Raw genomic sequence first — 25,101 nt, forward strand, 5'->3', positions numbered from 1 at the left:
TTTCGTTTGCCTAGAGAGAACTTTTCTTTTCAATTGCCTACCTAATCCAAAGTAGCATTTATTGGTAAGAGGGATTCTTCGCTGGATTTCACAGCTGATTTTGTTGTTAGTTTTAATGCTGGTTCCCAATTAAACGAAGTCTTTTACTATTTCGAAATTTCGGCTGCGAACAGTAACGTGCTTGCCAAGGCGTATATGGGCCGACTCTTTGCTCGATGACAGCAGGTACTTCGTTTTGTCCCTTCTCCTACTCCCTTCATAAGGATCATAAAATATATACAAATAGAAATTGCCATCATAGAAAAACATGAACCAACAAGTAAGGAAGTCTTAGTTCGGGTTAAACCGAACATTACATACCCAGCTGTACACTTGAAAAGCTGTTGTTGTTTGTTTTGTGTGCTTAATGGTGTTACAAGGCTGCGCAATCATACATATACATATCATTCTTTTCTGAACTAATTTTTCTTCGAGTTATGGCTCCCGATACATAGAAAATTGCTTAGTCATAAAAAAGGCGGTGCCACGACCATTTTTTTTAATATGAAGTTTTTCCTATTTATTGTTATAAATCCACTTGGGAAATGAAATACCATTAATATAAAGCTCTTTTTGCAAAGACATATCTTATTTTATTCGTCCACGACCCTTTTAAAAATCGTTTATATAAAAGTGGGCGTGGTCCTTTGCCGATTTCGTAAATTTTTTGTCAAATCATTCCCTATAGTAAAGGCAACCTCTCTGCTGAAGTTTGTTACGACAGGTTTTACGATTTTTGATTTATGATTAATAATATTTGTAAAATTTATTTTATCACAAGTGGGCGGTGCTACGCCCATTTTAAATTTTTATCGAGAGTCTCAATATCAGTCCACACGTCAATTTTCAAAATTCTAGGTGTATTGTTTACTAAATAATCAGGTTTTTTGTGTTTTCCAAAACGTTATATATACAAAAAGTGGGCGTGGTTATCATCCGATTTCGCTCATTTTCAATACCAATCTATTCTGTGTCCAGATAAGCTCGTGTGCAGATATCTCAATATTTACTCAATTTATCATGTTGACGGACGGACGGACATGGCTCAGTCAAATTTTTTTTCGATACTGATTATTTTGATATATCGAAGTCTATATCTATCTCGATTCCTTTCTACCTGTACAACCAACCGTTATCCAATCAAAGTACAAGTACAGCTGGGTATAAAAAGAAATAAACTGGGTGGAAAGCAACGCCTTTATTTAATCAACATGACTCTAAATAATATACCAGCAATATAATAAAGCTCTCTCTAATGACTCTGCAAAAGTGGTGAATGTCTGCTCGCAAAACGCACTAAACGAAAAAAACGAAATAATTAGGGAAAAAATACGTAAATCTTAAAGTGACGAGGCTCAAAGTGGAAGACACATATGTACAATCCACTATGCTTGTAAATGTTCATAATTTGATACCTGTACTAAATTAGTAGGGTGTTTCTTATATAGTAATTTAGGTTTTCCTCTTTCGTGCGGTGCGTCGAGCGCAAGCGCCACATTCAATTTAGTGGTTGTAATAAATAAGTTCGGTTTCAATTTCGAAAACTTATTATATTATATTTATATTATTATATCAAGAAATCTTATGTAAAGCAAATTATTTCCCATAGGAATATGTGCATTAGGGTAGTACTTATAAATAAAATAAACGCTTTTTCCAAGTTCAAATCTTTAGACGGTTATGACAAGATCACAAATATAACACACAAATGCTTATATGTTGTTTGTCGTGATTGTAGCGATAAATACACTTCCCGAAAGTTTTTGGGAGTGCTATCGATGTTGATGGCCGTCATTGAGGACGGTTAAGGAGTGCCGCACAGGAGTAAACGTTGAGATATCTCTATGGGGTCTCAAAAAATTAATATTAAATTTAAGTTTTTGCTCTCGAACACCCAAAATCTCTAAAAATAAGTGGTAGACGATATCACATATAAGTTTTGGTCTTTATTAGAGATGGCTGAGGTTGTCGCATAGCGGTTAAAGTGCAGATTTTGTTGAGTCCTCATAAGATAATACGAATTTGAAATCCCAAACAACATAAGTACCCTAACCATCTCCAATCCATACCAAAATTTATATGTGATACTACTTTTGACCTTGGTAAAACGGTTTGGGGGCCACCGTGGTGTAACGGTAGCGTGCTCCGCCTACCACACCGTATGCCCTGGGATCACACCCCGGGTAAAGCAACATCAAACTTTTAAAAATAAGGTTTTTCAATTAGAAGGGTGGCCGCTCGGCAGTGTCTGGCAAGCGCTCCGAGTGTATTTCTGCCACGAAAAGCTCTCAGTGAAAACTCATCTGCCTTGCAGATGCCGTTCGGAGTCGGCATAAAACATGTAGGTCCCGTCCGGCCAATTTGTAGGGAAAATCAAGAGGAACACGACGCAAATTGGAAGAGAAGCTCGGCCTTAGATCTCTTCGGAGGTTATCGCGCCTTACATTTATTTTTTATAAAACTGTTTGAAGGAGTGAGACTGGAAAAATCGTTGAATTGATTTATCGGGACCAGCGTGGTGCACAAAAAAAAGGAAAACAAATATTTTAAATATTTTAATAGCCGAATTCCCGGCAAATTGAGATTATTTGCATAAAAAACCAGGTTGATTATATTAGAGGATTTTTTCGTTAACATCTGCATAGTAAAAATTTTTAATATCGAAGATTTACAGCGAACCACAGTTGTGTAAACTGTACTGACAATGGGAAAAACTTAATGTCTCAGTAATCCGGGTATATGATTCAAGATATTTTGCAAATATTTTTTTTCTTAACAAATCGATGAAAAAAGTGCTACTTTAGTATTTTCCCCCCCTAAAAAATAGCAAAAAACCATTCCACTAAAAATTTGTTTGAAAAATAGTTAAAACGCGAAGTGTTGGAATTGTATGTGGTGGCTCTCTATTTTTTTAAACGGTTTTATTTAGCTTGACTTGAAAGGCCGGCCGCACGGCCGTTGTGAACGAATTTTGTAATTGAAATTTAAGTAACTTTCCGATAAGCTACAAGCTTGAAACTGGGAATATAGTTCAGAACCTGATGACAATGCAATAATAACAAATAAAAACTCCGATAGGTGGCGCACGGATCGAGATATTCAAAAAAATCGTATTTGTGGTCCGATTTGGCTCATATCTGGAACACATAATACATACAAGAAGAGAGAGCGACCTATGGAAAAAATCGCCGCTAGGTGGCGCAAGGATCGAGATATTCAAAAAAATCGTATTTGTGGTCCGATTTGGCTCATATTTGGAACACATAATACATACATGAATAGAAAGCGACCTATGAAAAAAATCGCCGCTAGGTGGCGCGAGCATCGAGGTATTAAAAAAAAATCGTATATGTGGTCCGATTTGGCTCATATTTGGAACACATAATACATACATGAATAGAAAGCGATCTATGAAAAAAATCGCCGCTAGGTGGCGGCGCAAGGATCTAGATATTCCAAAAAATCCTATTTCTAAAGTCTTTGGAAGGTTTATGTATTGAGGACTTAGATTTAACAAATTGTCAGAAAGATTCCGCGTAATAATGAGTCACTAAATGAACTAAATTGAATGAGAAATAATAGGCAATTAAATAAAGACTAAAAACTTGAAAATAAAATAATTAAAAAAAAAATGTTTAAGTTAAATGGTTTTATTGAAAACAATACTTACATGAAGTAATAATAATACTAAAAGCTAGAAAATGATCAGACAATTAAATAAAAGCGTTGGAAGCGTGAAATTTCTAAAAATGTGAGGCGTAGCATACCCTTATTAAGGTTCAGTTGGTCTTATATATAACTATGAACGCCCTAGATTGATGAGGAGTGTGATGACCTACCCAATTATTTTATAGCTTTTTTAGTGTTATTATTACTTCATGTAAGTATTGTTTTCAATAAAACCATTTAATTTAAAAAATTTTGTTAATTATTTCTTTTATAAATATTTTCAAAAGTACTGCCAAATTTAAAGCAAAGTTTCGTGTTGGCATAAGGATTGGTTATAAGTTTTCACTATTTATTGTAAATAAAAAATGATAAAATAAATGATTAAGTTAATTTAAAAATGTAAAATAATATATAACTTATTATTACCACATTACAGGATTTTGCTTAAAAAAATCAATAATTTTAGTGTTTAATAAAATATTTTCTGTAGGGATTTCTTCCTAGAGACCCGTTTAAACATGCTGTCCAAACTTTACGGAAATCTCCGAAGTAGACAGTTGGGTTGAGTTGTTCGAAGACTCCCTTAAGGGGAAATGCTGAAATACCGCCATTGTTTTTGCGCATACTCTCACGCCGAACAATATTAAATCAGAGTTAATTCAAGACGAACAGAAGTCTTGAAGGGAAAACTTGTTGGATTTCCTTACGTGTATGTAAACATGTAAAATATGGATTGCTATTGTTATAGAAATATGAAACCAAAATTAATTAAATATGCGCGTTGAATATCTAAAATAATTATGTAGTATCACTAGGATGCAAATACAAGCACCTGCTAATTTGGAGGTTGAAAAGGAAAATATTATATGAATTTTGTGTGTAACTTTGAGCGGAATCGATGTGACCTTTCAAATGTTAGTAAATTATTTTACTTACATTTGTTATACATTTTTATACTCAGTTTCAACAGCGTAGGGCGTATTTAATGGCTGTTCAGCAGATTTAAATAAAAAATGGAAGTTCCAAGGGGTAGGTTAGGTTAGGTGATAGCTGCCCGCTGGGGGAAGCTCACATGGACAGCATGAATGTCCGTTGTGATACCACATAAAATAACGGTGACATAGCTATAGCTACTTAGAGAATCTTTGCGTAGCAACGATATAGTTTCTAATGAGACCGATCTCAACGTTGGATAAATCCTCCGGAGATCCAAGTGAGTCGAAATACTTTCGCCTAGTTTTGGCAAAAGCTGGGTAATCAAGCATAAAGTGACGTGCTGATTCCACCTCATCATCCTCCATAAAGCTGCAGAAGGATGGGGTTTCTAGTATATTGAGACGTACTGCATTGATTTCCATTATACAGTGCCCCGTCAAAACTGGAATGACCATTGATAGATGAGCCTTAGTGACTACAATCATTTAAGCAGACCTCCAGCCATCCACTTCCGGCCAGAAAGATTTTGATACTCTGCAAGAGGTGATGTCCGCCCAACGCGTGCTGATCTGACTCGAGGCCCATTTATGCAGGAGCAGAGCACAAGTGGCCAACGGAATTTCGAAATCCCTACAGCTATCTTCCCCGTGCTGCATATATGTTGAGATCACCCCGAAATTATTGCTACCTCGCCCGAAACACCCTGCAATCACATCATCATTGCTAAAGTTAGAGAAAATAAAAGTTTTAATCTCCTTTTTAACAAGCATACAGCATCTAGGCCTACATACCTGCCCAAAAACCAAGGTTTTGAGTCCTCCTGTCTTTATTCCATAAATATTTCTGCAGTTACTGCTTAGCCACGGCTCCTGAACAAGGACTATATCCATTCTGCTTTGTTCAAGCCAGAGCAACAAATTAGCTGAGTTAGCCTTAGAGTGCTGATGATTGATTTCACGGATAATCATCATCTTCGCATCATCTTTTGAGAGCAGCTCAGCTACTGTTTATACTCATAAATGCATGACTAGTGTAAAAGAAAGTAAGTCAGCTGGGGCATAGCCCCCAATATCCCAACAAGACTTATTACAACCAGAGGGCGTCAAGCATCTGGAGGTCACCATTATAAGACACCTTTCGAATTCTCCTCCGAAGCGTTACCAGGTATCACCACGAGGAGGCTCCAGCCCAACATGGGGAGGAGGGTGCAAGCACTTACCAGTCGACGTATTGGGATAATGTTAATGTGTGCAAGGTGAGACATCCGCAGACCTAGGGGTAGGCGCCATCTAACTACCGAAATTCTTAGTTTGTCCTATATGGAACTTAAGATTATTTTTTTTAACTTTTTTGTTACTAGTGTCTACTTACTTTTATAAAAGTGGTATTTGAGTTGGAAGAGGCAAATGGTCGAGGGAACTGATAGTAATCCCTAACTAATTAAAATAAGAATATTGTTTTGTTTTTACCAATGTTTGACGAGTTCACTAGTCTTCTGGAAAAACCTGTTCAGTAGGGCGGGTTGATTTAAAAATCGCTCATTGCTGTGTGAAAATCGTATTCTAGGTATCAAAATAAGAAACTTTGCCGAAGGAACCATACCTCTAAAACGAATTCTGATGTCCCCCCCCCCCCCCCCCCCTTTTGGGTCGAACTTTTGGGTAGGCGTAATTTCAATTTCACCTGCTGTGTCTTGTGGTGGCTTAAAAAAAAAACAACACAAGCAATTTTACGATCTGCAATTGTGTCACAGTGATACCTTCATTTTTTAAAACGGTTGAATAAAAACCCACACAACTATGTTTACGACATGCAAATGCATCACAGTGATGCCTTGGTTTTAAAAGGGGGTTGTAAAAACGCTAATTTCTAATAATTTTTTTAATTTCTTTTCTATTACTAAGTTAAATTCATTTTTTCACTTACATATGTTCTGACTAAATAAATTTCTAAAGAGAAAAATAAACTCCAAAAAGAAAAAAACATAGGCATTTCATAGTGGGATTTTTCAAAATTTGCCCCTTCGACCCAAAGGGGGGGGGGGGGACATCAGAATTCGTTTTAGAGGTATGGTTCCTTCGGAAAAGTTTCTTATTTTGATCCCTAGAATATGATTTTCACAGAGCAATGGGCGATTTTTTTGCCTCCCCACAAATCGACCCTGCCTACTGTTCAGCCATGCATCCTTTATTATTTTCTTCTTTTATTATTACTAGAAATATTTCACTAACGAATTCTCGCTTCATCGCTAATTTTGTGTTTTTTTTTTCGTTTTGTAACTCAACAAAATATTTTTGTTTAACCAAATACTTTCTTATCTATAATACTTATGTATATATCTCTTTTTCTATATATCTTTTAAAAGCTCACAAATTCTCGTTCAAAATCTGTATTGAAGAGTTTACGTTGTCGTTCAACTCGACGCTCCAAATCGAAGTCAAAATTGTCGGTTGAATTGTCAAACTCGACGACAACACAAAATGGTGGTGAGGCAAATAATGTCACTGTTGATGACAACAAGGTAAGCGTAGTACTTACTTACGGGTGTTGATTTCACCGCCACCCTTCACCTGCCACCTGCCTGCATAACGATAACATCCACCACAAGTCATCCTCGATGTCACATCATTTGTTATTAAAAGAAAATATTTAACAAAAATTAAACCATGGAAATACCTACAAACAGCATGCATGCTTATATTTTGCTCATAAATGTATGTTTACATAATATATTTTTTAATAAAGTCATACCCACTACAATCATTAATTAACAACCGTAAATTGATAAACATCCATCTTCATCGATTCCTCCAGCCCGATTTCAAATTTAAAATATGCCCAACTAAGAAATAAAACAATTTCATACAAAAATTTATTAATACATAAATAAGTTACATAGAAGCTCATATCCCTACTGACTCATTAAAACTCATAGTTTTCGCATCCGAGGCAGCTTTGAAATAAAATGTTATACTTTAACTCAGCAAATGTCTCACAAAATTCATCAACACGAATTTGCACTCTTTCTAGAATACATAAAACTTATTTCTATTTATGAATGTATTAATTAGCCTTTAGGTGTGGCTCCGTCCGCATGGTCGTTAAAACAGCTCCGAAACGGTCCCGAAATAAACTCGAAACGACCAAGAGATTTATTTGTCTTTAAGGCAAGTAGGACACAAAGTCATCCAACCTTCTGTTTCTATGAGGAAGCCAGAGCATAAAAAAATAAAAAAAAATAAATGTAAGGCGCGATAACCTCCGAAGAGATCTAAGGCCGAGCTTCTCTTCCAATTTGCGTCGTGCTCCTCTTGATTTTTCCCTACAAATTGGCCGGACGGGACCTACATGTTTTATGCCGACTCCGAACGGCATCTGCAAGGCAGATGAGTTTTCACTGAGAGCTTTTCATGGCAGAAATACAATCGGAGCGCTTGCCAGACACTGCCGAGGGGCGACCCCGCTTAGAAAAATTTTCTTCTAATTGAAAAATCTTATTTCTAAAATTTTTGATGTTGCTTTGCCCGGGAGTTGAACCCAGGGCATACGGTGTGATAGGCGGAGCACGCTACCATCACACCACGGTGGCCTAGCATAGGGGGCTTAAAAAACAGGATTCTTCAGGGGCGGGGGGGGGTGAGGTTGATAATTGGGGTAGAGAATTTCTAAATTACACTGGCAACCTCTTGATAGCGTAACGCTACACAACCCATCCGAAACCATCCAGCAATCCTGAAATCATCTCAAAATAGTGCCGAATTAACCCAGGTTATGCACAATAGATGTACACAACGGTCGGAGTGCTGCTAGGCCTAATAATACCCCATAAATACTAGCGGAATTACTCCGGAATTATTCATAAAACAATGTAGACAATTTATCGAAACGATCCAGAGATATTCTTAAAATGACACCGAAACGGCCCAAAAAATAGTCCCAAAATGATCCCATAAATATCCGAAAAACTGCCGCTTTTCCAAATTATATATTCCGCGCGCATTAAATATTAATGTGAAGGTTTGTATTGCGGATTGCTCGCTTATTTGTTTTTGTAAATTAATTGCAAGAGGACGGCAAAGAAATAAAATAGATTTAGCATGAGGATAGCTTTTTTAAAAAAGCAATTCTGACTCTAGTCTTAAAACAATACCGAAATGGATCCAATATGATTGTTAAACAGTCTTGAAATTGCTCCAAATATCATAAATCATCCTGAGATGGTCTGAAATAATCCAGATTTTTTGAAAATGATCTTTAGATATTCTCGAAATCCTGATGAATCTTGAAAAAGTCCCGAAAAAGAATGTCTGTGAAGAGGCGTATCCTCGAGAAGTATCCTCATTATCTCAGACAGTCAGGCAGTCTCTTCCTTGCAGTCTTACATAAGTTCATCTTAGCTTGCGGATGAATACATTAGAGGTCTATATGATCTGGTAGCGAAAAACAATGTTTTGTTAGGGCATCAGGGGCATGAAGCTGATGAACAGGCAGACTATGCTATAGCAGCATCCTATGAACCAGAGCATATCTGTTAATTCACACAGGCCAAATCGTTTATACTACCAGCAACAAGAGTATCAGCCAAACTCATTAATCTAAGCAGTACTATACGGGACACTCATCTCAGCGATATCACCTAAGTTAGTGAAATCTATCCGATACATAAATCTGTCAGTTTTGGATGAAACGCCGGTTCATATTATCTGCGAATACGTCGCTCTGGCAAGGCAGCTACTCTTCTATCTAGGTGGCTTGACTCTTAATCCATTCGTGTTATGGATTAAAAAGCCTGAAGAGGTACTTGAGTACATTAAATACCTCCTCACAAAGTAACAGACAGAAAGGTCAAACACAATAGATTTAAATAAAGGTCGCAGTACATCGAGACCTGCTAATAAAAATAATAGTAACAGCCACGAAAAGATCCCTAAAACAATCTTGAAACAGTCCTAAAAAAAAGTGATTCCGAACGCAATCCCGAAACGGTGCTGAAATAGTTCCAAATAGTCTCCAGCTGCAATACTCAAATTAGTAGCAAACATGTGTCCGTGGACTAAAAAAATTGCGCATTTTGGGATCATTACCCAACTCGGAACATCTGCGACAAATAGCGGTGTCCATCGCTGTTCATTTTTGCTACAGTCTTGTCACGCAAGTCACTCGGGCTCCCCGAGGGTTATTATATGAGCATTTGATCTCGAATAAATTCTCCGCCGAAAAAGTATATCCAAGCGGGGTTGCCCCAGCAGTGAGTTTGTATTTCTGCCCTGAAAAGCTTTTCGGTGAAAACTCGTCTACCTTGCAGATGCCGTTCATATACGACGGCAAAGCTCCTGGGTAAAATTGAGTACTCACTTGGTCTTTCTTCGCTACACTCCACTTCAACAAAAAAATTATTGAGCGCATCCGCGATTGCCGGTTTATAGTACTTGACTAATTTGTTGAAAAAAGGATCGTTGCTGAGTGATGTGAATTTGCGCCTTTCCACTCGCCGCGCACGGCTGCGCATAAGAATTTCGCCGCCGTCTGGATCTTATTGGAGGCGGCTTAAACATCCTGCCCGCCCTGCAGGGAGGTGCTTGTAAGGACCTTCTGCAGTTCCTGCAAGGCGCAGATGGTGCCTATATTACGTCATTGGCAGGCCTCGTGGGTGCACGTGATCGTGCGCTTGGCTATATGTTCCGGTTTGGGGGTTGCCGCTGGTTTCTTCGATCGGTCCGCTGCGCGTGGTAGTGGAGGCAGAGCCGACACTGAAGGCAGCTGTCGGTCTCTGCCGTGGGAGCCAGATGGGTGTCGTCCTGGAAGTATAAGAGCAGACAGAGAAACGAGAAGTAGTTAGGTACAGCGGATGATAAACGGAAATTTAATTATACAGGGGAAACGTATTTAAGTTAGAGCGCTGTGCTCGAAGAGTGCTCCATTGGAAGGAAGCACAGTTTAACTAAGGGGCGCATGACAAGCCCATTTTGGGTGCGAACCTCTACAACCCGAACATGGTTGTCAGGTCCGAGGCGAACGTTCTCGATTTGTCCCAGACGCCACCCGGTGGGTGGGAGCGAATCTTCTTTAATTGAGACGAGGTCGCCTGTTTGAGGATTTCGCTGTGGCGTTTGCCATTTATAGCGGTTCTGAAGGTCCTTCAGATAATCCTCTTTCCAGCGTCGACTGAATTGGTGATGAAGCGACTTGAGTTTTTCCCATCGATTTATCCAGAACAGGTCTTCCGCGTTTGGCTCAGGAATGGCTAATAGCGGTGCACCTCGAAGGAAGTCACCCGGAGTGAGCGCTGTGAAGTCATCTGGGTCCTGCGATAGTGAGGTTAGAGGCCTCGAATTGAGAACTGCTTCAATACGCACCAACAGCGTCGTGAATTCTTCGAAAGTAAACTTGTGGAATGCAGCGGTTTTTTTGAAGTGGGTTTTAAAACTTTTTACTGCGGATTCCCACAAGCCGCCCATATGAGGGGCGCTGGGTGGAATATACTGCCAGTTTATTCCCTGGGGGGGCATATTTCTGGACAATGTCCGCAGAGCATTCGTTAAGAAATTTAAAGAAGTCGCGTTCGAGTGCGCGCTGAGCGCCAATGAACGTTTTACCATTGTCGCTCATCATTTTTGAGGGATAACCTCGTCTGCCAACGAATCGGGCGAATGCTGCTCGAAAGGCTTCAGTAGTGAGGTCCGAGCATAGCTCGAGGTGTACTGCCTTTGTGGAAAAACAGACGAATACAGCCACGTACGCTTTTAAGATAGTGGTCGAACTCAGAACCGATGCTTTTATTTGGAATGGACCTGCAAAGTCTACTCCTGTTGTGGAAAAGGGGAGTGAGAAATTGCAGCGCTCAGGTGGTAGAGCTGCCATTATTTGCGTGCGCGTTTTCTGTTTGAAAAGTGTGCAAGATTTGCATTGAAAAATGCATTTCTTTATAAGAGGCTTTAGTTTTGGTACGGAGTACTCTTGCCTTACCATTTGGAGCATTAACCGCATTTCTGCATGAAGAAGCAGGCGGTGTAAAAACTCCAGATACAACTGGCAGAGCCTTGAATCCGGAGGAAGGATTACTGGATGCTTCTCCTTGTATTGCATTGTAGAATGTTCCAATGTTCCACCTATACGTAGGAGCCCGTATCCATCCAGAAATGGGTCAAGAACCAGAAGGGAATTCTTTTTGCTTATTGGTATATTCTTTTGTAAGGCGCTCTTTTCCGCCCCGAAATGGCGAGATAGTGCCATTGCCAAAAGCCGCGTTTTCACATGTTGCAACTCTTTGTACGTCAGATGAGGATTATGTGTTTTTGCCACCGATTTGGATTTGTTGCAGGCATTGATCGCAAAGCGGAACACGTATGCAATCACACGGAGAGCTCGAGAGTATGAGGAGAAACGTTGAAGAATGTCGTCCTCTTCCTCGAGTGCGTGATATGATTCAACCTTGCGTTTCTCGGGTGGAGAAGCGCTACCTGCTTTCGGCTTTGGCCATGCCGAGATGTGGCAAGAAAGCCATTGTGGTCCGTGCCACCAAAGTGAAGAGCCTATCAAATCATGCGGCTTGCAACCACGTGTGCCAAGATCATCAGGGTTGTCTTGGCTAAATACATGGCGCCAGGTGCCGCTGGGAAGATATTCTCGAATTTGAGAGGTACGGTTGGCCACATAAGTCTTCCAGGTCGACGGAGATTTCTCTAGCCAGGCTAGTACAATCTCAGAATCTGACCATAAGAATGTGTTGCATGCTTGTAAGTCGAGATGTTTTCGAACAGTTGAAGCCAGTTTGGCGAGTAGGGCTGCACCGCATAGCTCTAAGCGGGGTAAGCTTAGAGTGTTTAGCGGGGTAACTTTGCCTTTCGCAACCAAAAGAGAAGATTTTATTTGGTTGCCCCCATGTGTGCGGATGTAAATCGCTGCGCAGTATGCTTTTTCCGAGGCATCACAGAACCCGTGTCTTGCCCTGGAACGACATTAACCCATCGAGGGATTTCGATGTGGCAAATATCTGGCAGATTTTCTGCGAAATGTTGCCATTTTGATAATGTTGCGGGTTTGGCGCTTTCATCCCAATCGCTTCCATCCAGCCAGATTTCTTGGAGAAGCATTTTGGCCTGGATCATAACTGGCGACAGCCATCCTGCTGGGTCAAAAAGTTTTGCAACAGAAGATAGAATTTGTCGCTTTGTGACCGCATTTTGGGTGTATTCCGGCAGAATGGTGTATGAAAATTTATCCATGAGCGCGTTCCATCGAATGCCAAGAGTTTTGGTATTGGAAGTGCTCTCAAATTTTAAGAAGTTGGAGTCTAGAAGATCCTCCTTCGAAACTGTTCTAATATGGCCGGGTGATTAGCCGTTAGTTTCTTTAGTATGAAACCAGCTGATTTTAGGGCTTTTATCACTTGAACGAGTGATTCAGTGGCGTTATCGATGGTATGACATCCGGATAGGATGTCGTCGACATACGTTTGCGTCTTGAGAATTGTTGCAGCCAACGGGAATGTCGCTATCGTGTCATCGGATAGTTGATGCAACGTACGAATAGCGAGATATGGTGCACAATTGACGCCGAATGTAACCGTTTTTAGATTGAAATCGCTAACAATGGAGTTGGCCGATTTGCGAAATAGAATTCGCTGAAAATCTTTATCGTCCTCGTGTATGAGGATCTGACGGTACATTTTTTCAATGTCTCCATTGAACACATACTTATGCATGCGCCACTGTAGAATTAGTAGCATGAGATCTGGTTGGAGAGTTGGACCAGTGTATAGCACGTCATTCAGGGATTTTCCTGACCCAGATTTTTTAGAGGCGTTGAAAACCACACGAACTTTGGTGGTGACCTTATCTGGTTTGACTACCGCATGATGTGGCAAGTAAAATGAGAAGACCTTGCCATTCGAATTTATTTCGCATGGGTCGGTAGATTCCATGTGATCAAGGTCGAGATATTCTTGCAAAACATTGTTGTACATTGTACCTAACTCCCCCTTTTTCTGAAGCGATCGCTCCATACTGAAAAACTGCTGCAGAGCAGCCGAGCGGGATTTGCCGAGGGAGCGTTTTTCAGGAAACTCTTCCTTGAATGGAAGTCGCACAATGTATCGACCGTTTTGTGCACGTGTCGTGGTTGTTGCGTATATCTGCTCACACGCTTGATCCCCGGGGGATATCTGTGGAGGTTGTGGAATTTCCTCCTCTTCCCAAAATTTTCTCAGTTGAGAACTGAGTGTCTCGTGTTCTCGCTTGGACTTGCGTCGAGAATGACACAACATTTTCAGTTATTGGACCACTGAGAATCCAACCAAAAATGGTTTGTTGCGCAAGTATGCTACCGCCCACCTTATTTATACCTTCCAGCAGAATTTGTGGAAGTATGTCGCTGCCAATGACCATGTCAGTCTGACCCGTTATGTGGCAACTGGGATCAGCAAGCTCAAGGAGTTTGAACTGCTGCCAGATTTTGCGACTAATGGTGGATGTTGGCAGATTTTTTGTCAGTTGCGGCAACACAATGGCATGAGCCTTTATCCTTTTCATGGACTTGGATGCAACCAGTGTCAAAGGACAAAGCTTGGAGGACTTTTGTACGACTTGTCCACCCATGCCAGAGATTTCGAACTTTGAATGTTCCAATGGAAGTTTCAACCGTTTTTGCACTTTCGAGGAAATGAAAGTTCTTTCCGAGCCCTGATCAATAAGGGCTCTCAGTTGAAATAATGCACCTTCGTGTTCGACTGCGACCATAGCAGTAGGAAGGAGAATTTGGTTATCATTGGCTGCATGCAATGATTGAACCGGTGCGTGTTTTGAACCACACGGTAGCTCGCTAGAATCGGAGCTATTCTGCGTTTGTCGAACGGGAGATGTTGACTCAGCAGTTGTGTGCTGCACGTTTGGTGCATTCGTTCGCGGGGTGGAACGTTGAGCTTGTGGGCTCGCATGCAACAGCGTGTGATGCCGTTGATGACATGTCGAACATGACCACTTGCTCGTGCACTCATTGATGATATGAGTGCTGCTAAGGCAGTTCGTACACAGCTTAGCTTGTTTTATGAATTGTGTCCGGTTTTGCACAGACATTCGTTTGAATCGTGGACAGAATCTAATAACGTGCGGGCAGTTGCAACATTAGCAAGTTTCCTTTTTAGATTCTGCCACAAGGGTTTCCGTCCTGTCGAAGGACCTGTTTTGCGCAGAATTTTGATGAGCGACTGGTTTTTGTTTCCTTGTTTGAAGCCGATTGACCCTTTCAACGACTTCATATCTCGAGGTGAGAAAGTCGTTCATTTGTGACCATGAGGGTAGATCTCTTCGAGAAGAGAGAGACTGTTGCCAAAGTGACAGGGTTGTTCTGGGAGCTTTGATGAACAAATGTACACCAGAATCGGTTCCCAACTGTCTGTCGTAACTCCTTGGGAGAGAAGGACGGATAGACAGTTGTTGATTGTATTTTGCAATTTCTGAAGTTGCTCACTGTTTTCGGATGGAATAGTGGCAAGAGTCAGTAAGGATTTTATCTGGTTGTCAACCAAGATGCGCTTGTTTTCGTATCGTGACCGTAAAGCTTCCCAGGCAAGGTCAAAGTTATCATCACTCAACGCATATTGTTTGACGATGGAGCCGGCTTTGCCTTGCGTTTTGTACCGGAGATGGTACAATTTCTGAGCACGGGAGGGCCTTGGGTGGTTAATGTACACCGCTGTGAACATGTCACGAAAAGCGGACTATTCTTCATAGCCTCCATAAAAGGTCTCCGTGTCGCATGCTGGGACTTTGAGGTAAATATTTGCCTCAGCCGGGGGTTGTTACACGCGGGGTGGTGGACTCGGCGTTGCCATCATTTTGATCAACGAAAGTTGATCGGCAATCTTTGCTTTTGTCACTTCATACGTATCAAGGCAGGCGCATTGTTTGCCTTGTACTGAACTCTTGAAGTCTTCAGGGAAACTTTCGTCTGGTTTCGAAAATACCAGATCGTAAACCGATTGAAGCCGTGCCCAATAATCATCTAGTGATTTGTCCTTTATCATGAGATACGATTCAGTGTGATCCTGAATCGGTGCTTCGTTGAAGATACCCATATTGTACAAACAAATTCTAGAGGCAGGCCTGGTCCACCTTTATGGCGATATCCCTAAATGGCGTCCATCTATAGAACTATGGCCACGTCCTCTTAAAATGCTCTTTAATACCTTCCATTTGATACACATGTCATACAAACACATTCCAGGGTTACCCTAGGTTCTTTTTACAACATGGTGATTTTCCCTCACTTTGTCTCCACAGCTCTCAACTGAGTATGTAATGTTCGGTTACACCCGAACTTAGCCTTCCTTACTTGTTTTATTTGCTTTTTAAGCAAGCACTTTAAAACTCGGTTGGTTTTTTTTTCGTAACTTTTGTAGTTTTGTTTTGTGGCACTTTTGTGTACATAGTTCTTGTTTTATATTTTTATTTTTAATTTTTTGCACGAACGAAAATTCGATTTTAATTAAATTTTATAGTTTGTAATTTTTAGGGCGGGCCAAAGATGGCTGCGAAGGACCATGGGTAAAATTGAATACTCACTTGGTCTTTCTTCGCTACACTCCACTTCAACAAAAAAAGTATTGAGCGCGTCCGCGATTGCCGGTTTATAGTACTTGACTAATTTGTTGAAAAAAGGATCGTTGCTGACGATGGCAGTGCTTGTGAATTTGCACCTTTCCACTCGCCGCGCACGGCTGCGCATAAGAATTTCGTCGCCGTCTGGATCTTATTGGAGGCGGCTTAAACAGATCCCGTCCCACCGCTTTGTAGAAAAAATTAAAAACATAAATATTGTGCTGGAAACCCCTTGAATCTATTTGGTATTTTAGTCGCCTCTTACGACAGGCGTACCTACCGCGGGTATATTCTAACCCCATAACCCGCTGGGGGTATTCATACATTCAAAACAGTTACTAGACGTACACATGATGAGTGCTAAATATACAAAGATATGCAACTAAGGCTTCATATCTACCGACTTAATAAGTCATTCAATCAGAAATATTTAGTTTTAGTAGCCTTTTTGCTTCAAATCGTTTTACACTCATTCAGAAGTGTAGATTTATTGTTTCTAACAAATCTGCTACATTTTAATAACATACGAAACCAACTACCAAAAAAAAACTGACTTTGGCCAAGTTAACAACATAAAGCTTCGATATTATAGCGCTTAATTGTTAGCACTCGGCATTCGTAAAGTACGGAAAACAAACCATAAAATGCAGTATGAAAGCTTTTAGCCAAGTTTATGGGCAACTATTTTAAAAATAAAGCTTATGGAACTTTCAGTTAAGCCATAAAGCTCTTCCATTATTATTATTATGGCAAGAATGACATTGTAACTAACAAGTCATAAATAAATATATACCAATAAGGGTGGCTCCTATTTTTGAATTGTATGTGGAAAAATTCAGGCCAATCAAAAAATTCAGGCCAATTAAAAAAGTTTAAAGAATCTTAAAATCGTAAAAAAAGGCGAATTTTTACCTTTATTGGTTCAACCCTAATTCCTTTAGCGTAATTTTTGTGGAGAGTTGTTATTGATAAAAAAGTTTGCAATCTCAATGTTGGGTTAAGATATAATTGTAAGCGTAGTTGCTAAATAAATGCTGTTCGACTTTTAAATTCCTTCATGATATGCGTTCAAACCGGCGTAAGCTACAAGTTATTATAAAGCAGAGGAGACAAGTTTTTAATTGCGCGCAAAATATTCCACTTTATATTATGAATTTTTAGAAAGATTTCGAATACGCAGGTTTGTAGCTCATTGAATTGTACTTTAGCTTTTTCATAATTACTTGTGAGGGAATCATTTTTTTTTGGTGAATCTTGTGCTTGTTCTACATTTGTCCGAATATAACATTTACCAATCTCCAGCGGGTTAGGGGGTTTGAATATACCAGCGGTAGGTATGGCTGTCGTAAGAGGCAACTAAAATACCAAATAGATTCAAGGGGTTGTGAAGCGCAACCCTTTCAGGTTGCCAGCGCAAACCTTATTGTCAACCTCACCTATCCGTGACGAATCCTGTTACATTAACAACCCAGGCTCTGGCGACTCCGAACTCCTCATGGATCTAGAGGGTGGGAGGGCGGGATGGCCTAGAAGATCGCATGTGGTCATAACAAATCGTCCCGAGATTGTCGGGATTGGTACCAGAACGTACCGGATCTGCATCCGGCGAGGACCATCAACATCGATAACACTCCCCAAGAGCTTCGGGGAGTGTCCTTATCGCTAAAACAACAACAACAACAACAAAAACCAGCTGTTTGGTAGGTAGCAGTTTTAAGACGTCACCAGCCAACCTAATATAAACGCACGCAAGTAATTTTCTGTCAAAAATGTCTCGTGCACATACAACTTGTATGAGAGCAACCGAAATTGAATTTCCTGCGTGAAAACTTAACTCGATTTCCAATTTTTGTTCTGCGTGACATTTCAGTTTGACGTTTGCACACATGCTTTACATTGTCGCAACGCATGCGGTTAAAAAAACGCAGTGCAAGTCGATACTAACGGTAATATACATACTCGACATTGTGATCAGGTAATACGCTGCCTTGAGACCCAGACATTTGAACAAAGGAGTGTCTGTCCAATTGGGCTCTAGTGCTTTGGAGGCTCCCGACGACTAGTACCCTCTACCCGCAACATATATGCCCTGACGAAATAACAAACTTATAGTTTCTGACTCACTTATAGTGTCCATATTTTCCGGGCAAAGCTCCCGAATTTTCAAGCGCGCATGAAAATAGAAATAATTTCTCAAACCCAAAAAAAATAATGAAATATTTGTTTAGTTATTGATATTAGAGAAAAGTTCCAAAAGTAGTACGAAGAATTAATGCTTTTTCGACCCCCGTGAGTGCCGGAAATCTATTATCTTGTTTATTGATGAACTGGGGTAATGTTATGTTTTTATATTTCATCATAGAAGGAGAACCGACGATTAAATAAAATAGATGGAGTCCTGATACTCGTGATCCGCCACACCATTTGACTATTAAGCGCAGGCACATGTTACGCTGAGGAGCCTTGATGTGAATGTCTGCGAAATGCTAGTTCATCGCCGTCAAAGTCAGCACCTGGCGACGAAGCCCCGTTCCCACCACAAAACCAACATGGCTATATCTTGCATCCTTTTGTCCAATATAATAAATGTTGCAAGGCCTCATTGGCCTCGTGCTTTGCCCGTTGGATCGCATTTCCTATATGGCGGTGATGACAGCTTTTGCCAGAACGAGGATATCAACCAGCCAGCGGGATCGGTGGTTTCTTTTGAAAGGGTCTGGACATTGCAGCTACATGCTCTCAAATCATAGTCTTCAAACGTATGCCGTGGTCGTCATCAGAAACTCATCCATTGATTGGGTCAAGTGAATGGATTCTAAAAAACTTATTTTTTTCAGCCATTTTTGAGAAAAAAAACTTTCACGAAAAATATGTATAATTATTTGAATACTAAGTTTAACAGTTCAATTGCCCAACTCTTTTATTATTGCTAACAAACAGTATTTTATATTTTTAAATATAGTATTTATATATACAAAAGTGAGGCAAACAATTTTTATTTTCCTTTTGGTATAGTGAAAATATTTTTCAGGACATGCAAAAAGATAACGTGTAAAAGCTTTAGCACTTTATTTTAATGTTGCGTCTTCGGTTCTTTCATACGAACTTTATAGGAAACCACATACAATTTGAGGTATAACTACAAAACGAGTTAACTAAGCATACAATTTATGAATACGAATGAATGTGTCGACCGTTCCATGAGTATAGGTTGTGATTTGGGTACTCAGGGGAAAAGCTCTGGTAACCTTTTAATGGGGGACCTATTTTATTAGTTTTTTTTTTCTTAAAGATGAAAAGGTCCGGGTAAAAAAATTATACCTGGTGAAAGTTTATGGGCTCCCGGGTATACCTATAGCATTTTCATGACGAATCATGCATCTTTTTTATATTTCGGACTTTACCAAAAAAATCCACAAATAAAGGTAATATTCGGACTTTTATTTTTTAAGTCCGTAAGTGAAAGTTAAATACGGACTTTTATTTTTTAAATACAAATAAAAGCAGGCCTTATAACTATGGAACGGCTCATCCAAATGCAACGAGTGTCTTAAAAATAGATTTTTCCAAATGTCTAGATTTGAAATCTCAATATTCATTTGAAAGTATTTGTTAGTAATACCAGAAATTTGTCATAGAAAAATTAAAACCAACTCTATGCGAGGACTTATACTTTTCCATATTAAACTTTTTTTCCCATAATAAATTTGATACACCGCTTTCTGTTAAGACAAGAAAGACGCTATATGAAAAAAATTCGTTTCATTTAAATGAGCCGTTAGTTATTAGGCCGGAATTTTATTCTGTTCTAAAAAAATAAAAGTCAAAGTTAAGTACGTTTTCTTTTTAGGACTTATAAAATAAAAGTCCAGATTTAATAATTTCTTTCGGACTTAAAAATTTAAGGTAAGGTTAGGTTGAACAGGTCGGTCGAAAAAACCTCACATAGACTGAATGTGTCCATAGTGTTACAAGAATTTAGTTAATGACCAAACGGAAGAACCCTAATCAGGTACCAGGACTTATTTCATAGAATAACTCCGTTCTCTTGGAAAATACTAGAAGTTTTCTAGAACCCAGCTTAATTGCTTCCATTAGATCTGGCAATTCTGCGGCTCTAATAATTGGCGCCTTAACCTGGCGAGCGCAGGACAAGAACACACAACGTGCTAAGGAGTTTAAAGACCAAAAATTATTTTTTCTCAAGGACTTTTATTGTAAAAGGAATAACAGTTTGGGGCCCTGCTTTTTATAAGTACTTGGAGGATCCTTATACGATTTGTAAAATCACAATTCAAAACCTCTAAACATTAAAATGAAGTGCTGAAACTTTTAAAGGCTATCTTTTTGGATTTTCTGACCAATATTTTAACTATACCAAAGGAAATATATATATTTTTGTTTTGCCCACTCTAATACAAACATCAGTTCTTGCTAATTTGTTTTATATATTCTTCTTACAGGTAAGTCAAAACTTCGCCTCATTTATACGATGTTCAAGCTTGGAAACCACTTTGGAATGTCAGTAAGTTAGCTATTTCTTTGTAGTTGTAGAATTACATTTAATTACATACATAAATGTAATGCAGTTTATTTTTTTAAAAAGGAACTAAAATAATTTGGTCGATTTTAGCTTTGATGTAAAATAAAAAGACTGGAAAAGGTCTCACAAAAAATACCAAATATTATTTACCCACCTGCTAGATGGGTGGGCTCAAGATATAGGTAATAGCTTGAAACGAACCACCCTAATGAATATGTAAATGTCAGAGTTCTGAAAATCGTAACTCGAACAATGTACTGCAAATGAGCACAAACATTTGTTCAATTGCCGGCACACAAACCTGTCAGACTAAACAATCAATTGCAGCCAGTTGATATGAATAATAAAGGTTTTCTTTTTGTTTTTTTACTTACATCACACAAATGGCATACACCCACTTTACATAGGATACCTTTGTGAAATTCTTTTGTGTTTCAGTATACAAATTATCGAAAAACAAAACTTACTACAGTGAAGTGCTATAACTTATGGAAATACATTCGGATATTTTGTTGCTAATTCTTTATGATTGCTTTGGAGTTGCTTGTCCCGTTCAGTTAAGGCCCGAACACATTCGACTTTGCGTCGATTTGGCACTGGTGTCACTTTGAAATAACGCACGATGGAAGTTTGCCTGCCACAATGAACGCAAGAAAATTCTTATTTTAATTTGTTTTCATTCAAGGCAAATCTATACAAGGGGATGGCAAAGCGAATTCAACCAATTCGCCGTGCAGAAGAATGTCAAATCAAACAAAAAAAAGTTCATTGATTTCGATTAACTGGCATATTGTTGTACAAGGCGTTGTATGGAAAATAATCAAGAAGAAGCCATCAGCTGTTGGGATAACAAACACCTGGTCGCAAATTCGCCTTGGTCTTCATCATTGTGAATTCATACAAGGGGCGAACACAAATCACACAAGAAGATTGCGCATTGCGCTTGTAAACATTAGATCAGCTGTTTTCTATGACGTATGAATGGACTCTTTTCCTTTAGCTCTTTTTTTTTTATTCGCTCTTTTTTATTCGCTCAAGAGTCAACTATGACGTAGATGCGCAGAACGAAGCAATTTTGAATTCGTGAATGCGCAATCTGGGTAGGTGATTTGTGAGGGGCGAATGTTTGAACAAAATTTTCACAATAGTAAAGCATATATGACACTAATTTATTTTTGCTTGGATTCCAAGCTAAAAAACTGACGAAACTTTATCGGAACTTCAAAACACAAAAACAATTTCTATCATGAAAAAGCGAGACCACCATTCCACCAAAATTAGTGAGTTTGACATATTATTGTTTATGTTTTACATTTTAATTTTACATCAACACTTTTAACAATAAAAACAATGCAACTAACACGCGAAAATTACTTCGGTCTCTAATGGTTCACTTTTTTTCACTAAAAAGTTGATTTTAATTGTGTTTTTATGCACCAAATTTTCAAACTAAAAACGAAATTTTCATGCGTCACAAAAAAATAAAGAAAAAACGGCCGAATGTCAAAAAAACCTATCGAAATACAAACTGGCTCGTTTGCTTTTAATGAACTAGCTTGTATTTTCCTTGTATTTCGTTAGTTTTTTGAAATATAGTTTACACACTTACACCAGTATTGAAGCTGTATTAGGAGGGAGTGCTACAAAAAATTGAAGATAAAATACACGAAAATAAAGAAGTGTCATATAGGTATAAAAAGACGGGATCACCTGTTAAAACGCCGTTCGATTACTTAAATCACTTGCTAAATTGTGTTTTTCAAGTAGACAACTAGTAAATTTCATTATTTACACATTTTAAAATGGTTGCTTAACTCGCTGCTCATATTTTCAGTACTAACAAGATTTTAGAAATAAATATGAATATGTAGTCTGATTTTCTGTAGACACATTCAAAAGAAAAGCAGATTAGAAACACAAATAGGTAATTCATGTCACTTAAATTTAATAACCGCGAGCAAAAAACAAAACTTTCTTCCATTCTCTGGCCATTCGCAACAGCCATTCTCTCTGTCAGCTATCATTTGACAGGTAGGTGTGTCAACGAAGGAATAGAAAGATTTTTCACTTGTATGTATTCAAAAAGGTTTTCATTGAAAAATTTTTAAAAATAACAAGCTTTTTGACATGAATGTGGAAATGTTTTTCAAAATAAATATATAAATCAATGGATTTCGTATACAATTTAGGAACTTTTGACGTACATAGATGACGAAAAACACCACCATATGGCACATGTGTTCAAACTAGTTATTCCCCAAAACATGCTATCATTAAATTTTTCAGATTCCATTGGATTTCGGGCACTAAACTACGCTCCGAACTCAGAAGTTAGTGCAATACCATTCAAAGTCTCCGACACTTACAACGTTATGCCACTCACTACTGCCTTGCTATACACTTTTGTTATAAGCTTTAAGCTGCAGACATTGGCGCTTTATCGGTAACCGTATCGGTAACATTATAACAGCTGATTCGACCAACCTTATGGGAATCAGTGTAATCGATTATTCCGCTAAGGTCGTAGCCGTATCGTAGCCAACCAATTGGTTTTTGGTTCACCGTCGTAATGATAAACAGCTGATTACGTTAGGGATACGGCTACAGCGATACGACAAACGGCACCAATGACTACAGCTATAGTCGAAAAAAGTTGTAAGTGCTACACTGAAAGAAATTGTGCTAGTAAAATCAACAAATCGGTTCTGTTGCTCTTGACTTAACGGATATTCGGTGATATTGATCGAATTATGGTTAATTCGATCGAGTTCTTTGCAAGCGAACAAATTAGTTTAGTAATTTCAACAGAAGAGAAATTGTCGCTCTTCAGTTAACAAAATTCTGTAAAATTGACAGATTCCTAATCAATCTAACTGATTTTTTTGTTAACACAACTGATCTAACTGGTCGTTTCAACAGCGATCAATAGTCAATACATGAGCAAATTTCAAAGAGAATTTTACGCTCACTGCGCTCTCTACTTTGTACTTATGTATGCTGTGTACTATATGTATGCACATATTTACGTATGTATATGGCGGCCACCATGCGTGCTCCGCCTACCACACCGAAGACCCTGGGTTCACACCCCGGGCAAAGCAACATAAAAATTTTAAAAATAATGTTTCTCAATTAGAAGAAAATTCCGGCAAGCACTCCGAGTGTATTTCTGCCATGAAAAGATCTCAGTGAAAACTCATCTGCCTTGCAAATGCCGCAACATAGGTACTTTCGTACAAAGCTGTCGCAACCACTTTTTTTGTTCATTTGACTACTAAAACGGTCAATTACGAATCAACGATTTGTGCGCAGTTGATTTTACATCTTGTTGCAATGGATAAAATTGACAGAAATTTCGGTTGAATTGACCCATATTTCGGTTGATTTTACCAGTCTTTTTCTTCCTGTGTACCAGCAGCGATGCTGCTCTCAGTCGAAAAACGTTTTGTAATCCAATGAGGGCAGCTAGTCATAGCTCAAAATGAAAAACAAGATTGGTTGTTCTCAAACTACACATCGTGCATACCCACCGTACGTTTGTTGATACCTACGTAATAGTAAACCAAGGGCCGTATAGTGTTACACGATACGTTCTTTCTATATACTGAGTTAGGGTAGATTGAATGGGCCGGTCCTTGAGGATCTCACATAGTCTGAACGGAGCCAAAGTGTTAACAAAAGTTTGCTAAACGACCAAACTGAAAAGCCCTAACAAAAATGAGGACCTCTGCTATTAAATAACTCTGCCTTATCGGGAGATAATAAAAGCTTTCTAGGGCCTATGCTACTTGCTGCTGCTATATCTGATAGCTATGACATTTTTTAAAGCTGGAGTCTTAGCCTGGTAAGCGCAGAACCCGAGAAAAGTGCATGCCCTATAATTTCCTCATGAAACCCGTACTTCCTGCTTTCACTGACGGGACCTAATTCTATAAGTACTTCTTAAACAAAATAAAAATAAATAAACTTTATTTGGAACTCCTTTTTTTTAGTAAAATTTCCAGCGGGTTCTCTACCCATCATACAATGAACAGAAGTGTTCACTCCACAGCTGAAGTATGCTCTGTACGCCGGGTCGGCACTATCTTTCCCGCAGGAATTTAAGAAATCATTTAAATATTTTCCTATCTACCTGATACCCTGGTACAATGTCTGAGCGTTATTCCTATTAGCCATCATTCAAAGCTCTCACAACTCAAGCCGTTCGGTCACATGTTTCCATTCTCCAACTAGCGTTAATACGACTGTATGCGGAAACAGGTAGTCTATTCGTCCTGTAATTGCTGACGCTATATTGCTATGGTCGTATGGGCTGCG

General features: G+C 39.0%; 1 protein-coding gene across 7 annotated transcripts in view; it reads left to right on the forward strand.

The window, feature by feature from the left end:
- The window catches only part of Nost (Nostrin), a 388,434-nt gene that overhangs the window by 200,901 nt on the left and 162,432 nt on the right, over positions 1-25,101 (forward strand). For 5 of the 7 annotated variants that reach the window (XM_067783185.1, XM_067783187.1, XM_067783188.1 and 2 more), the window contains one exon: positions 7,010-7,165. The exons of 1 other annotated variant lie outside the window; for it this stretch is intronic. In XM_067783185.1, the coding sequence (XP_067639286.1) occupies positions 7,010-7,165 (156 nt within the window). Of the gene's footprint in view, positions 1-7,009; positions 7,166-25,101 lie in introns of those variants that run through there. One more of the 7 variants, XM_067783184.1, reaches the window with a different exon arrangement.

Source organism: Eurosta solidaginis, chromosome 4, assembly GCF_040869045.1.
Source record: "Eurosta solidaginis isolate ZX-2024a chromosome 4, ASM4086904v1, whole genome shotgun sequence".
Taxonomy (NCBI): Eukaryota; Metazoa; Arthropoda; class Insecta; order Diptera; family Tephritidae; genus Eurosta; species Eurosta solidaginis.